Source organism: Vicugna pacos, chromosome 12 (assembly GCF_048564905.1).
Source record: "Vicugna pacos chromosome 12, VicPac4, whole genome shotgun sequence".
Taxonomy (NCBI): domain Eukaryota; kingdom Metazoa; phylum Chordata; class Mammalia; order Artiodactyla; family Camelidae; genus Vicugna; species Vicugna pacos.
Genome location: NC_132998.1, coordinates 5,651,781 through 5,667,058, shown reverse-complemented (window position 1 = coordinate 5,667,058; position 15,278 = coordinate 5,651,781). Strand labels below are relative to the sequence as shown.

At 57.8% G+C, this 15,278-nt stretch overlaps 2 protein-coding genes across 5 annotated transcripts; one reads left to right on the top strand and one right to left on the bottom strand.

Moving 5' to 3' along the window:
• The first annotated feature begins 567 nt into the window (after positions 1-567).
• On the top strand, positions 568-8,498 carry SLC26A10P (Solute carrier family 26 member 10). Its single transcript, XM_015250947.3, has 18 exons — positions 568-1,796; positions 2,282-2,392; positions 2,927-3,084; positions 3,285-3,449; positions 3,711-3,863; positions 4,559-4,641; positions 4,771-4,918; positions 5,034-5,147; positions 5,819-5,896; positions 5,988-6,083; positions 6,499-6,605; positions 6,712-6,781; positions 6,854-6,970; positions 7,111-7,144; positions 7,224-7,306; positions 7,401-7,455; positions 7,573-7,679; positions 7,993-8,498. Exons 1-18 carry the CDS (start codon positions 1,454-1,456, stop codon positions 8,029-8,031), a joined length of 2,061 nt encoding a protein of 686 aa, XP_015106433.2. The 5' UTR covers positions 568-1,453; the 3' UTR covers positions 8,032-8,498.
• A 75-nt stretch (positions 8,499-8,573) lies between these two features.
• B4GALNT1 (beta-1,4-N-acetyl-galactosaminyltransferase 1) lies at positions 8,574-14,985 on the bottom strand. 4 transcript variants are annotated; one of them, XM_072972526.1, is made up of 11 exons: positions 14,590-14,985; positions 13,825-14,043; positions 13,127-13,291; positions 12,888-12,994; positions 12,397-12,437; positions 12,078-12,258; positions 10,980-11,078; positions 10,655-10,845; positions 10,029-10,169; positions 9,533-9,800; positions 8,574-8,937 (listed from the first exon to the last, which is right to left on the bottom strand). In XM_072972526.1, the coding sequence occupies exons 2-11, from the start codon at positions 14,040-14,042 to the stop codon at positions 8,720-8,722; spliced, it is 1,629 nt and encodes a 542-aa protein (XP_072828627.1). In that variant the 5' UTR covers position 14,043; positions 14,590-14,985; the 3' UTR covers positions 8,574-8,719. The 4 variants fall into 4 exon arrangements, with proteins under 4 accessions (XP_072828627.1, XP_006218025.1, XP_031531567.1 ...); XM_006217963.4 differs by having other exon boundaries at positions 9,533-9,773; positions 14,590-14,964; XM_031675707.2 differs by lacking the exon at positions 14,590-14,985 and having other exon boundaries at positions 9,533-9,773; positions 13,825-14,572.
• Positions 14,986-15,278: the final 293 nt, after the last annotated feature.

Here is a 15,278-nt window from a genome sequence, read left to right as displayed (position 1 = left end):
CCCTCCCATCTAGCCTCCATTCTAGACCCACTGGAAAGCCCACTCTGGGGTGACCTCCCGCCATTCCCCCCGACACCCAGATTCTGAAGGACCAAGAGCTCAATGTACCTTTCCTTCTGAGGCTTCCATGTCCAGCTGAGGGAACTCGGGGAGGTGGAGAGGATGCTGGGCGCTATGGCTCCTTCTGGCTCTGGGTCTCCTTATTTTTGCTGTCTGGGAGGTTGTAGGGCATATCCATACTGAGCAGGAAGGGATTCTTCTTCAAGCCACAGACCCAAGAGTGGAGAGCCCAGAGGGGTCTTCACCCCTCCCAGGGACAGAGAGAGCCAAACGTGCAGAGATGCATGTCCAGATGCCCTGTCCTGGGTCCTTGGGCATCGGTGTGTCCACTGTGTCCATTCGTCCCCTGGGCCCAGTCACGTGTACTTGAGCTTCCTCAGCAGACAATAGACTGCTGGGGTGGGGGGACAAGGAGGAGCTGGAGCCTCCCTGTGGGCCTGAGGTCTCTCTGGCCACAATGAGGGGAGGGACCTCTAAGGGGGGGACAGGACGTACAGCCCAGATAAGACTTCTGGGGAACAATAGGAGGAATTGAAGAGGGGAGATCCACCCTCAATGTACCCCACCCCCAGAGCTTTGGGGTCAGGGACTGGGACTGGAGGGTGATTGGGAGGGGTGCTAAGGATTCTTGCGAATGGAGGAGGGGATGAGGAAAATAGGATTTGGAGCTCAGAACCTTTGTATCTCTTTAGGGACCACAGGGGTACATGAGATAGGTGGGTGACCTTTTGTACTTAATTTGACCACCAAGTGTTATTGAGTGCCTACAATGTGAATAGCACTGGAATGTAATAAATAGTGGTGCACTGGTTTTTGCTTCTGAGAAATAAAATTCCCTATCTGTTCAGTATTCCCCCTGAGGCCCTGAACTGGGGATTTAGACCCAGCCACTCCCAGCAGAAGTGTGGGTTGGTGGTTCTCTGTCCATCCCTAGCCAATATGTGGAGCTGCTTCCCATCTAGGTAGTTTGTGAAACTGCTGAGGCCAATGCAGCAGCCCTCAGAGTGACCAGTAACCCTAGAGGAGTCTCTCCCCAAAGTGCAGATGTGGAAAGGAACTGGGAGTGAGGAGGTGGGATTCAAAAGACAGGAGTGGCAAACAGTGGGTGTCGGGGTGCGCTTGTCTTCTGGCCTATTTCTCTGGCTCCTACACCTTTTCACAGCCATCCCCCACAGGCTCCAGAGCAAGCGGTCCTGCCAAGGATGTCTGAGGAAACGCCTAACATAAGAGACATCCCCTCCCCAAGATGCAGCTGTCTCCTGACTGCAGAAGGTCCCCAAGAGAGGGCGCCCTCCAGGACAGGATTGGACCCTGCTTCTGGGAGGCGGGACTCGGGGCCAGCGCGCGGAGGGCTATTTAAGACTGGGCGGAGTTGGAGGTGGCCGAGAGCACAATGAGTGGGCTCCTGGGCGCCAGGACCTGCCCAGGTCCGGGAGAGACCTCCGACCTTAAGTTCCCCCTGGGCGCCAAGTTCAGGGAACCGCTTACCGAGGCCCGGTTCCAGCAGCTCTTCGGGGACGCAGAGCAGGAGCCCGAGCCGCTGGCGGAGCCTCGCTGGTCCCGGCTGCGCGGGCTCTGGAGGCGGCGGGCCGGCGCCCGTTCCGGACTGGGGGCGTGGCGCCTGCTGCTGGCGCGGCTGCCCCCGCTGCGCTGGCTGCCCCGGTACCGCTGGCGGGCCTGGCTGCTGGGGGATGCGGTGGCCGGAGTGACCGTGGGCATCGTGCACGTGCCCCAGGGTGAGAGGCCCCAATAGCAGCCTGTCAGGGGCCCAAGCTCTAGAGGGCTTTGGGTTGGCATGGGGCCTGGGACCTGGGGCCTGGGACCGGGAGCGAAGGTGGGTTAGTGTGGCTGAGGGTTCGGCGACCCGGATCTGAGGCCAAGTTCTGGCCAAGGACTGTGGACCTCCGTCAGATCCCCACCCTCCAGCTCCCCTCATCTGCGCAATCCTGCGAGAAGTCTTGGACACGTTCTGGCTCAGGGAACTGGAGAGAGGCCCGATGCCTGCCCCCCAGGACTCAGCCGACACGGATCTCTGAACTTGTTCGCCCCACGACCTCCCACCGAGGTCCCTTAACCCCTCAGTTCCCGCATGTGGCGTGATTTAGCGTCCCGGTGCCAGCCTCCCAGAGTGTGGGAAAGGAACGGGGTCCTGGAGGCTGGGAACCCCCACCCCCCCACCCCACACACTGAAGATCAATCATTTTTCCCATTACTCCCCCAGGCATGGCTTTTGCTCTCCTGACCTCCGTGCCCCCAGTATTTGGACTCTACACTTCTTTTTTCCCTGTCCTCATCTACACCTTGTTGGGTACTGGGAGACATCTGTCCACGGGTGAGTGACCCAGTGACTTCTCTCCTCTGTGGGGGTGAAATGAACAGGGGTTTCAGGCTTCCAGTTCTTATAATCTATCTCTTATTCCCCTCTTCACATCCCCCACCATCCTGTCCACCCCTTCCGCTACCCTGCTATGATCCTCTGACCTAGGCAATGCTTGCTGGAGGTGCTAAGTCGGTGCAAAGAGGCGGGAGTTTACTCAGACTTTTCCTCCCCATGAAATTTGGCTAAAACGAATGTCCCTTAAGACTTGGAAGAGGGGAGAGAATATGCACTGTCACCCAAAGGAGCAAGCAGTCTGCAGGGCATGTGCAAGAGGGGGCTGATGCAGTTGGGGGCAGTTTTACAGTGGGTGCTCCCTTCTTTCCTCACCAGGGGTTCTGGGCTTCTCTTGGTTCCATGGTCTTCACCTGAGCAGCAGCCTTCTAGGACAGGGGGCCTGATGGCAACATGGGGGGGGGGGGCGGGGCTGGGAGTTGCTGCGCCCAAACAGCACAGCTGGCGATTTCTGCGTTTGTCCCGGGGCCCTAGGAACTTTCGCGGTACTCAGCCTCATGACAGGCTCCGCCGTGGAGCGGCTGGTGCCCGAACCTCTCGAGGGGAACTTGAGCGGAATCGAGAGGGAACAGTTGGATGCTCAGCGGGTTGGTGCCGCGGCGGCCGTGGCCTTCGGGAGCGGGGCACTGATGGTGAGGGAGGACCTTGGGGGAGGACTCTGGGGGATCCACGCTGGGGACCATGGAACTGGGCCAGGGGAGGAGGCGGCGGGGACAAGTCTCCAGCACCGGTCTGGGCGGGAGAGGTGCCCGGAGAAGCTGGCGCACTGCACTCTGGCTGGTCCGCTCCTCCTCCAGTGATGAGTGATGATGGCGCATCTTCTCTCCTGCAGCTGGGGATGTTCGCGCTGCAGCTCGGCATCCTGGCCACCTTTCTGTCGGAACCTGTGGTCAAAGCGCTGACCAGCGGGGCTGCCCTACACGTGCTCGTGTCCCAGCTGCCCAGCCTTTTGGGGTTGCCCCTCCCGCGCCAGATCGGCTGCTTCGCTCTCTTCAAGGTGGGGGTGGGAGAAGAGCGAAGAAGCTTCTGGCTGTCCCGGGAAGACAGGAACCCGAAAAGGAAGGAATGGCTGCGAGTGGAGGGATAGTGTGTGGCGGGGGCGGAGAAGAAGTCAGAACCATGTGGCTGAATGAGGGTCGCTACGGAGGTGAAAGCTCTGATGCGAGCCAGGAGAGAGGGCCTCGCCTTGGTCTGGGGGGTCCGCGCTGAGGGCAGTCGACCTGGCTCGGGGCCCTCTGCTCACCGCCCCTGCCCGCAGACGCTGGCCGCCGTGCTGACGGCGCTGCCCCGGAGCAGCCCCGCCGAACTGACCATCTCCGCACTCAGCTTGGCGCTGCTCGTGCCGGTGAAGGAACTGAATGTGAGATTTCGAGACAAGCTACCCACCCCGATCCCAGGGGAAATCGTCATGGTGAGGATGGCTCCTGGGTCCCGGCCTCTGGCACCGCACAAACCCTGCCCATCCTGTAGGAACTGGCCGCTGCCGCCCCCTCGTGGAGTGCAGAGAGGTCACAGATGAGAGGCCTTGCTTATGCGGTACTTCTCCAGGCCTCTTCCCGAAACACTTTGACGCTCCGAAATCCCCCATCCACACGTTTCCCTTCTCTCCTGAAGCCTGCTCCGGAGCTCTCAGAAAGCCTTCTTCCTCCTTACAGCGGTCCCACAGAACCTCCACTCCCTCTCTCTCCTCACCCACGGCTCATCTCCCTCCCCACATCCACCTACATTTCTCTTTCTCCCCAGCTAATTAAATATTCCACATCCCCACAGATAACCCATATGTCCCTAGATGTAACCCAGCTTCCCTACTTGGAATGGCTTGGTTATATTTCTTGATATACACCATCGCTTATAGCAGCTCTCTCTGATTTCCTCCAGTCCATCTCTCTCCATAAGTCCAGGCATACATCATCCTCATTTCCGTCCCCACGCTCCCTCACTCTAAATCAGTTGTCGGGCACTCATCCCAAACACATCCCAGCTCCCCCAGCTGCTGGGCTCCTGCAACCATGGGACCGGCGTTACAATCCTCTCTCATGTCCAGCCCCTTCTAGCCTCTGCCAGGAGCCTATCTCCTCCCATGCCCACATTTCCTCTCTTTCTCAGGTGCTTCTGGCCTCTGTGCTCTGCTTCACCTCTTCCCTGGACACAAGATACAATGTCCAGATAGTGGGATTGCTGCCCGGAGGGTAAGAGATAATGAAAAGACACCAACTTTCTTTTTTCACAACTCTGTCTCTCAACACCTCCTCCTCTCTCTTCCCCATAGCCTCCTTATACCCCAGCCATCCTCACCACGGATCCCTCTCTCTTTCTAGATTTCCTCAACCTCTCCTTCCCAGTCTAGCTGAGCTGCCCAGGATTCTGGCTGACTCGCTGCCCATGGCACTGGTTACCTTTGCTGTGTCCGCCTCCCTGGCCTCCATCTATGCAGACAAGTACAGCTACACTATTGACTCCAACCAGGTGTGACTTTGAGTGAGGACCCCAGCCTCATTCCAGGGACAACTCCCTCATGTGACTCCCCACTCCCCACACATGACTTGGTCTCTCTCCTTTTCATCTCACTGCATCCCTCCAGGAGCTCTTGGCGCATGGGGTCTCCAACCTCGTCTCCTCCCTCTTCTCTTGCTTTCCCAACTCGGCCACGTTGGCCACGACCAGCCTACTAGTGGATGCTGGTGGGAACACACAGGTAAGAGCCTGTCCTTGGATGAGAAGAAGGGGGAAGAGGCATCCAGTTTGGGTGGTGGTGGAACAGGTGGAAGACTGGTAGATACCCTGGTGGCAGCTCTATAGAGGAGGATGGGAATCTGTGAGGGGAGGTGAGTGTGGGGATGGGACTATCTAGGTAGGAGAGATTGAAGAGAAGAAATCTCCATTAAGACCTTTATAGACTCTAAGCACTGAAAAAGGTACCCTTTATGTAGTTCAAAATAAGAACAATACTAATATGGAAGATAAACTTTAAAAACAAAATTCTGATTTTTTTCCTTGTGAGGACATTTTCTTTTAAAAAGAAATATCATATGTCAAAGTCTCTCCCTAATATTTCTGGCTTCCCATACTTTCCTGGTGCCCTAAGCATCTGTTTAGTCTGCTTTTAGGTTAATCTACCAGTGGTTTTTTAGGGACACTGAACTACATCTTGGGGGAATCTGGCAAATGATAGGCATTTAACTGGGGGAGAGGAAAGGTAGGTGTGAGTGGCAGAATATCAAGAAGGGAGTTGAGGGGTGAGGAATATCTGTGTGGCGGTGTGGAGGGGATTTGGGAGGAGGGAGCCTTCCAAGGATGGCGAAGCAGACGGTGGGTGGGGTTCCCTCCCTTCTTTGCTTCTGTCCCTCCATCCCTCCTCCCCTCCAGCTGGCAGGCCTTTTTTCCTGCCTGGTTGTCCTGTCTGTGCTGCTGTGGCTGGGGCCCTTCTTCTACTATCTGCCCAAGGTAAGCAGCAGAGAAGGTGGAGGGATGGCTGGGGGGTGGGTGGCTCTATCTCAGTATGCTGGGGAGGTCAGCTCACCTCCTCTGCCCCAAGGCTGTCCTGGCCTGCATCAACATCTCCAGCATGCGCCAGATGTTCTTCCAGATGCAGGAGCTTCCACAACTGTGGCGCATCAGCCGCGTGGACTTTGTGAGAAATGGCAGCATTACCCTCAGATTTACCCTCAGATTGCCCCTCCCATCTTCCCCAGAATCCCCAACCCCTGCCCTGGATCAAAGCTAAGTGTCCCAGTCCTAAGTTCTGCACCCAACCCACCCCCAACATGTATACCTCCTCATCCCTTTATTCAGAGACAAGATGAAGGGTGGAGCTTGAACCTCTTCAGACTTGAATATTTATAACTCCCCAGGTGGTTCAAGGGGTAGTTACATCTGGGGGGAATCCCCATTATGTCAGTCCTGCCCCCTCCATCGTCCTTTCCACTTTCTCCTGAGCCATCCCTCCCCATTACTTGCCCAGGTAGTCACTGCCCCTGGACCCCTTTTCCTGGCAGTGATGGCCTGGCATTCCTTCTGGGCATTTCACTCCCATCTATGTCCTGCAGGCTGTGTGGATGGTCACATGGGTGGCTGTAGTGACCCTGAGCGTGGACCTGGGTCTGGCTGTAGGTGTGGTCTTCTCCATGATGACTGTGGTCTGCCGCACCCAGAGGTGGGAGGAGAGATGAGGGGAGTCGAGAGGAGGGGAGAGAACAGAGTGCTTGGGGTGACTCTCCAGCCAGCTCAGGCTGGGAATCTGACCCCAGCTTCCTGCCTAGGGTCCGGTGCCTGGCACTTGGACTGGCCGAGGGGACAGAGCTCTACAGGCCACTCCGAGAGAGCCACAAGGTGGGTGGGCTACAGCCAAAGCAGGAAGGGGAGATTGGACTGGAATGTTTCACTGACCCTCTGGCCCCTTAGCTCCTCCAGGTCCCAGGGCTCTGCATCCTGAGCTATCCAACACCACTCTACTTTGGAACCCGTGGGCAGTTTCGCCGCATCCTGGAGTGGCATTTGAGGCTTGGAGAAGGAGGCCAGGTGAGGGATTTGGTCAAAAGGAGCGTATGGCTTCTTTGGGGGTGGGAGGCAGGTGGGTGTTCTGGGGGGGTCATTGTGCTCAAGGGGTACATGTTCATGCTTGTGTCTCAGAGGTGGTGACTGCCCTTCTCTACTCACAGCTCACTCCAAAGACAGACAGCCCACCTGATGCAGGTGAGATGGGATGACAAGGAAGGAGATTTGGGCACGACCCGTGGAGGCATCAGGGTACTCTTGCTTTCTCCCATCCTAGTTGCTGAGCCTGTCAGAGTGGTGGTCCTAGACTGCAGTGGTGTCACCTTTGCAGATGCTGCAGGGGCCAGAGAAGTGGTTCAGGTGAGGGAGAGGGTAGGTTAAGGAGACAGTCCCCTTCTCATCCCATGAATACTCTCTGATGTAGGATTTAACCCCTCTCCCCCCACCCCCACAGCTGGCCAGCCGATGCCGAGATGCTGGGATCCACTTTCTCCTGGCTCAATGTAATGGTGAGAGGTGGAGGGTGGAGGGACCTGGAGACTGGGGAATGACCAGACATTTGGGGGGAGGGAAGAGGACACAGTGTGGATGGAGGGCCTGAGAGCCTGGCCCCCCTCTCCACACAGCCTCAGTGCTGGGGACGCTGACCCAGGCAGGACTCCTGGACAGAGTGACCCCAGAACAGCTGTTTGTGAGTGTCCAGGATGCAGCTGCATATGCCCTGGAGAGACTGGTGAGGAGGCAGTAGCAGCGGGAGTGGAAGCCAGGAGGTGCTGGGCTATGGCGAGGGAGGTGTGAGTCAGTGGCTGAAGATCCAGGCAGAGGGATTGCGAAGAGGGCTGAGGAGGAAGATGAAGGAGGAAGGGGTAGGGGTGAAATGATCAGTTGATTTAAGACTAAGCCAGAGAGACTGGGTCCAGCTGTGGGTGAAGAGCTGAGGAACTTAGGTTCCAAGGCAGGTGGTGTGCCCCTCAGAGGTCTGGCAAATCTTGGGTGAGGGAGGGGGACAGCTGACCTATTTCTGACATGTCCCTTCCCTTTCCCAGGAGCTCACTGGTCCAAAGACTTGCACAGTGTGGGTCTGACCAGGTCACTCAAATTGTGGAGGGCCCCAACAGTGCATGTGTGAAGAGGACCATGGCCCCTGTGCCCCCTTATTTAATGTAACTAATAAAACAAAGCTGAGAGCCTCTGGATTCATGAAGTGAGTCTGGGTGTCTGCACTCGGACCCTTGATGCCCCTTCCTCCATGCCCACAGCACTGCAGAGACACAACTGAAAATGGCTTTCACCTGTGTGTTCACCAGCCCCTACAGCAGCTCCAGAGTACCAGTTTTCTCTATGGGGTGGGGCTGCAGCCGCTGCAGATTCCTGGATCCAGAGATGGGGGGGCCCAGGCCTGGGAATAGATGCTGGGGGCTTCCCCATCCCCGTAGTCCCAAGGAGATGACAGGAGAGTGTTTTCACTTTAGGTTCTTAGAGTCCCAGTGGGCTCTTTGGCACTTGGAAAGCAACGCCCCAATTCCTGCCCCACGAGAAGGGGGTGGGAGGAGGACTTGGCACTGGCTGTGGGATGAGTTATGGCTCCATCATGCCCCTGGGCACTCACAGAAAGGCGGAGTGTCACCAGGACAAGCCCCTATTTGGGATCAAGTTCTGAAGGAGACTGGGGACAGTCAGTGGAGTGGTCACTGGCCGGTGGGGTTTGCTAGAAATCCTGGCAGGGACAAGGAGGCAGGCCCAGCCTGACAGCTGGAAGGCCAAGGGTGGCCATCACTCTGAGGTCATGCACTGGAGCCGATGTTTGAAGAAGAGCAGGCGGTGTTTGGCCACCTGACTTTCATCTAGTGATCCCGGGTAACGGTACTGGGCATAAGTCTCTGCCCCAGCATCCCTTGATGTCCAAGGCAACTTCAACTTGGATGCATGATCCACAACGACGTCTGAGCAGGAGCCCACCTGAAGAGAACCAAGTCCATCCAGGAAGAATTCTGGGGGTGGAGGGAAGGGAAGTGCACAATGAAAGGTCTTGAGGATGCACAGGGCCAACAGTTAAGGGAGAGCTGAGACTGGGATACGGAGAGTGCTTATGCAAAGACTATTTCTAAGGATCTTGGGCATGTAAGTCAACCCTTTTAGGTCTTAGTTTTACTCTCGTATAAAGTGGGGTCAATATACTTACCTTGTTTTGAAAACGGACTCCCCCTACCCCACCCCCAACACACACGCCCAGAGGTTCAATAAATGCTGAATGGACTGCTCCAAGGTGGTAAGAACCAGAGAATACGGCTGGGAGTGGGACAGAAGTGGAGGTGACAGTGGTGGGGAAGTTCAAGGCAGTTCCAGGTAATGGTCAAGTTTAAGTGATAATCGGGGCCAGGAGAGGGGCGCTTTCTCTCTCTCTTGCCCTGGGACAGGTTTTGGTAAGTCTTCGTAGAACTGCTCTGGGGACCCCGTGGCAGCATTGGGCCCCGCGAGGATGGGCGGGGAGCAGTACCCAGGGCCCTTGGCTACTGGCTGCACGGAGCCTGGCCCAGCGCCCCGCGGCGTCCCTGCCGGGCTTGGCCAGGAGGGGGCGCCACTCACCTAGGTGAGCCACGCGGCTGAAGCGCGGGTCGAAGCCGACCTCGCGCACCTTGTCGGTCCGCGCCAGGAAAAAGTTGACCACGCCGTCTGTGACCACGCAGCCTGGGAAGCCGACGAGCTCGTGGTGGAAGCCGCGCCTCTGCCGGAGGCAGTTCCCGCGGCCTGGAGCGCCCGGCTCCACGCTCAGCAGCTGCCGGTAGGTGGTGGCGAAGCCGGAGATCTCGCGCACTGCGCCGCCCACCTGCCCGGGTGGGAGGAGGGCTCCAGGCTGGGCGCGGACCGGAAGGGGGTAGGTCTGGGCTCCCTCTCCCCGCGGATGGTTCCCCTGCCTCGTGCTCTCCTGCTCCACCCCTGCAGGACCCAGACAGTCTCCCAGGCTCCCGTTCGTCGTCCTCTCCCATCCCAGGGCTGGCTGCTCTCGGTTGGGTCTCCCCGACGCGGCCTTGGCCTGCTGGGCGCCCTCCTCCCACCGCGCATCCCGTGGCCCCTCCCATACCAGGTCCAACGGTGTCCGCTCCAGCACGTCCACAAGCCTCTCCAGCCGCGTCCGCGCCGTGAAGATGAAGTCGTCGTCCACCCACAGCACGTACTTGGTGGTTACTTGAGATACAGCCAGGTTCCGGCCTGCGAACCAGCCCTGGGGAAGGGTAGGTACGGTTGGTGATGCTGTTGAGATAGGACAGAGCCCTCTGCCACCTTTCCGCCTCTCTCCCGACCCCTCTCAACAGCCTGTGTCCCACTCCAAACTTTCAAGTAGTTACGAATGGCCGGGAGCTAGGTAAAAAAAAAAAAGTGCCTTTTTCCACTGTGAGAGGCTCTGAGTCTGTGTTCTGGGGGAGGGTCTTGGAATGCGTTTAATTCATGCGTACATTCATTCATTCATCTACTGTTCACTGAGCGCCCATTAGGTGCTAAGCACCATTCTAAGAATGCAACTCGAGTGAGACAGCACTCCCATGCAGCTCCCATGGAGCTTACATTCCAGAAATCCTCATGCTGAACAGCCACCTCAGTGATTCTGAGGCAGATAATCCTGGAATCACTACTCTGGACACAGCCGACTGAGGGTGCGCCCCCTCCCGGTGCCCCGTGGAGCATGGTTCAGCCTAGCCCGCTGCGCACCTTGCCAAAAGGCATAAGATAGTGCTCAATGTGGGGGCCGCTAATGCTCTCTGGCTTGTCGCTGTCGTCGGCGATGACCACTGTGACTGTCGGATAGAAGCGGCGGATGCTGGCGATGAGTGCTCGTAGCCGATTGTAACGAAGGAAGGTCTTAGTGGCAATGGTGACCAGAGCGCTGATGTTGTACTGGGCTGGGAGCCAGGGGCAGGGTTAGATGCAGAGGAGAGTGGGGAGTGAGGAGTAGGAAGACCTCTCCCAGGACCGCCCTCTCCCAACTTTCTCCCCATCAGGGCTGGATCTATGTCCCTGAGCACACCAGTCTCACCTCCCTGGGGTAGAGACCCAGGTGGGTACAGCCGAGGGTTGGGGGGGTGTCTTATGCGGATGGTGAAGGCAGCTTCATACCCCTCGGTGGAGAACCGGACTGGGAAGAAAGGAGATGAGATGTGGCCCCCAGGGCTTGGACAACATTCTCTTTTCAGTGAATCAATACTTAAGTGCCTACCCTGTATATCACCTTCCTAGGCCCTGTTAGACAAGAACACAAGGTTCTTATCCCCATGGAACTTACATTCTAATAGACGGGAGAAAGATGATAAAAGACCCAATTAAAAGCTAACTTTTACTGAGCATTTACTATGTGCCAGGCACTTTTTTAATTACCTTAACTATGTGAACTCATTTAATCCCCACAATAACCTATTAAGTAGAGTCCTACTGTAGAAAAAGAAGGCACAGAGAAATTAATTTATCCATGATTATCCAACTAAAAGCAACAAGGCTAGATAGGAACCTAGTCAGTCTGATTCCAGACTAAGTAAAAAAAGAAAATTCAGATACTGATAAGTATTGAATAGAAAATAAGACAAGTAATGTGATAGTGAAGAGGAGCCATTTGAGCTGAGATCCAAATGACAAGAAGGAGCCAGCCATGCCAAAATCTGGGGAAAGAGCATTCTAGGCAGAGGGAACAGCAAATGCAAAGACCCCAAAGTGGGGGCAGGTTTGGTGTAGAAGCCTTGGAGAGAAGCAGGAGGGCTGTGTTATGCGCCTTCTGCTAGAGGAGAAATGGAGACTCTGGGAGATAAAGCTCTTTGCCCTCTAGTAAGTGGTGAGTTGGGAATAGAGCTTGAGTCTTCTGGCTCCTGGGGCAGGTCACTTCCTGGGGCCCTCACGGTTGGCCTGACAGGGGGACACACCCAAGGCTTGGGTTTCCCTCTGGCCTACTCCAGCCTCCAGATGAACAAAGGCCCCTTCTCTCCCTCCTTGGTCCTGTTGGCTCAGCTGAAATGCCCATTGTGTAGCTGGGCAGCTCTGGCCATCGCCCTAGTGACTCCCACACCCTCTGTCATTTGCCTGCTCCTCCCTTTCTGGTTTCTCTGTGTTCACCCAGCCTGCCACTGCCTCCGCCCAGGCTTCGCACCTGTGTCTGCTGTGTTTGCCTGGTAGCTTCGGCTGCTATAAGTGACCAGTTGCAGCTGCCGATTGAGTTGGTCCAGCCCTGGGCTGGCAAGGGTGAGATCTGGCTGCCCCTCTCCAGTGAGAGTCACTCCAGTCACTTCCCCTGCCACGTCCCAGGTGCCCAAGGAGGCAGTCAGGTTCACCTGGGAGAGGGGATTGCAGAGTGCAGGGTTAGGCCCCAGACCCACCTCTTGCTTCTCTGGTTTCTCCTTTGGCAGCCTCTTGCCCTCCCAGTATCCTTAATGCCCACCTTGCCTCCCTGCCCTCCTGTTTCTTCTTACCTGGTATACCTCTTGAACTGAAGCGGCCTGCAGGCTCAGGCCTGGGAGGAAGGAAAGGGGACCAGAATCACAGACAACCTAGAATTCCTCACTTTCTCTCCCCTCTTTCATCGCACACAACACAGAACTTCTCACCCATCCCTCCTGTTGAGGCCACAGCAGGGCACACTGCAGGGCATAGCCTAGAGTAATTGATTTTTTCTCCTTTCCATTAAAGCAATAGCTTGTGCTATCCACCTAACCTTTAGTCAGTCAGTAAAGAATAGATCATTCTTCCCAAACATCTCCAGTCACTGTCTTCTGCAAATCCTGACAACCCTAGAGTCCCTTCTGTCCCCACCTCCCACCCCATGAGCCCACCTGACCTCAAGTCTCCCTTTCATCAGAAGTCTCCCACTTCCCATTTGAATCTTCCCTCATTCTTCCCCACCCAGCCTGGGCTCTGCCACCCCCACAGTGGCTTAGGTCATCCCCTAGGACCATTCTCCTACCTGGCACCAGGATGCTCCTGAGGGGCTGGACCTCCACACCCTGCAGTGGGTACTGTAGTGGGGAGTTAGCAGGGGCTATGAGCAGCTGGTCGGCAGCAGACTGGCTCCTGGCAGCGAAGGTTGGGGGGGGGTCAGGGGAGGAGTCAGGGGAGGGGGGGCTCTCCCTCCTGCCATACCCACCCTCGTGGCTTCCCACTGCTGTCCACCTGCAGAGTCATGCCCTCCTTTCCTGCTGATACCTTGAAAGGAAGGCCTGAAATTCCTGCTCCCTTGAGGCAGAGGCAGCCCTCAGCTCCTCAGGGTCAAAGGCCTTGGTGAGGTCAATGGCTTGGACCTGCCTCTGGAAGGGGAGGTGAAGGCTTCCTCCGCTGGACTCACAGCTGCAGTTGTTTGCAGACAGCAGCCTGGATCCCGGAAGAAGGGAGGAAGGGTTCTCAGAGCCAGCCATGCAGCTCCACTCATCCTCCCAAAACATTTACACAGTGCCTCACACCTTGGCTCTTCAACCCTGCCCATCCAGTCTGTCCCCTGAAACATTGCTCTTCAAATAGTCCCCGGGAGTAGGAACTATCAATGGGATGACACATCCCTAAATCTGGATTTTACAGAGGTGTGGAATAGGGCCAACTGCTAGGATTTCGAGTTGCCTTCCCACCATCAGGACCTCATCTGGACTCTCCTTTCATAGGGAATCACCAGAACTCAGAAAGTCAGGGCCCTCCCCTGACTGCACACCCTCCCTTCTCCATACCATGACAAAGATTCAGGGAGGATAGATTCTGCACCCCCCTCCCCCCATGCAAGACTCAGTTGCCCCTCTCCAGCTCCCACTTCACCTCCCCAACCAGCTGGGAGAGCTCAGCAGTCCAGGAAACAAAAACTTCCCACGCCACCCCACAGCGAGTGCCATGCCCTCTCCACGACTCTTTGCACTCACCCAACCACTTGCTCCTTGATCCTGACTGGGATGTGTGCATAGCGGGGCTCGGGGACAAGACCTGGCAGTTCTGGCCTGGGGAGGCCCTGCAGGGGCGTCCACGGGGCAAGAGGTGCCCGGAGGCCCGGCGCTTCCCGGGTGCTCGCGTACAGGAGCCCCAGCGAGGCACAGGCGAGCAGCACGACCAGCACACAGAGGGCCCGGCGGCCCAACCGCATCCTGAGTGGGCGGTAGGGTGGGGGAGTGAGAAAGATGGGGAGGGAAGGCTCCTGCCTGCCCCCCGGGTGCTCTCCAGGATTTGCACAGCGAATCGGTCCCCTGGTCCCCCTCCCCTCACTTCCCGGGCCTCGGGTCTCCTGGCTTCCTTTCTTGTCGCCCTCTCCCGCGTCTCGCTTTCCTCTCACGCCCGAGGCCCGGCATCTTGAAGCAAGAGACCTTTGGATGTGGTGATTTCGACGCGGTGGCTCGTAAGTAGAGGAGCATCGCTTTATTAGAACATCAGACGTCCCCGAGCCCGCCGCCTCCTCTGGCCCGCGCATCCCCCAACCCCTGAGGCGGAGCATCACCTGGCCCCGAGTGGGCTGCAGAGGGCAGCGCCACACCTTGCCTGTCACGAAAATGCAGAATCACGCCCGCGCTACTGAGTGGCCCCGGCGGAGGTGACACCGTGAGTGGCCCTGGGAAGCTGTGCGGGGGACAAGGTGGACCGGCGAGCGCGCCTTCTCCCGCCTCCAGCTCGGCCCCGCATCCCGCCCCGGCACTGACCTGTCTAACGCTCCAAGGCCGCCGCAAGATTTCGGTCCAGGCTGCGCCAGGCTCTCAGCCCCGGCCCGGGGGTCCTCATGGGGCTGGAGGTGGCCTGACGAGGAGCAGGGCGTGAGCCTGAGAGCGAGGGGGATCCTCCTGCCTCCGGAGCACGCCTGACCCCTCCCGCCTTCGGGATCGCTGGGCTTTGTAGATCGCGGCTCTAGGGTGGTTCTGGGCGTTTCCTGCGGGGGTGGGGGGCGGAGTCGAGAAACCGCCACACTCCGACCCCAGGAACAAAGCCGAGGCTCCCCCGCACCCTGTCCCACTTGCCGGGCCCGGAGGTCTCGGGCCGCCGCCCGGCTCTTCAGATCGCGGCGCCGCGCGGGGAGGCTCCGGGCTGGTTGCGGCGGAGGCTCCGGCTACGCGCGGGGAATGCGAGCGCCGGGGCGCCCTCTAGTGGGCCCCGAGGACACTGCGGGGGCGCGAAGCCGGCGCGGCGCGGAGGTCCTCTCTACGCCACCCGGCCCACTCCCAGCCCTGCGCCTGCGAGCCCTGGCCTCTCAGCCGCTTGTCCCCGATCCCAGTCATTCTATCCCTAGTCGTTTGGAGCCTCCCTCTCGTCGAAACCGTAGGCAAGGAAGGGCGACAATGCCACGGGAGGAGGTGGGGCGGGGGTACCCCATAATCCCATTTCAAGGAAGATTTGG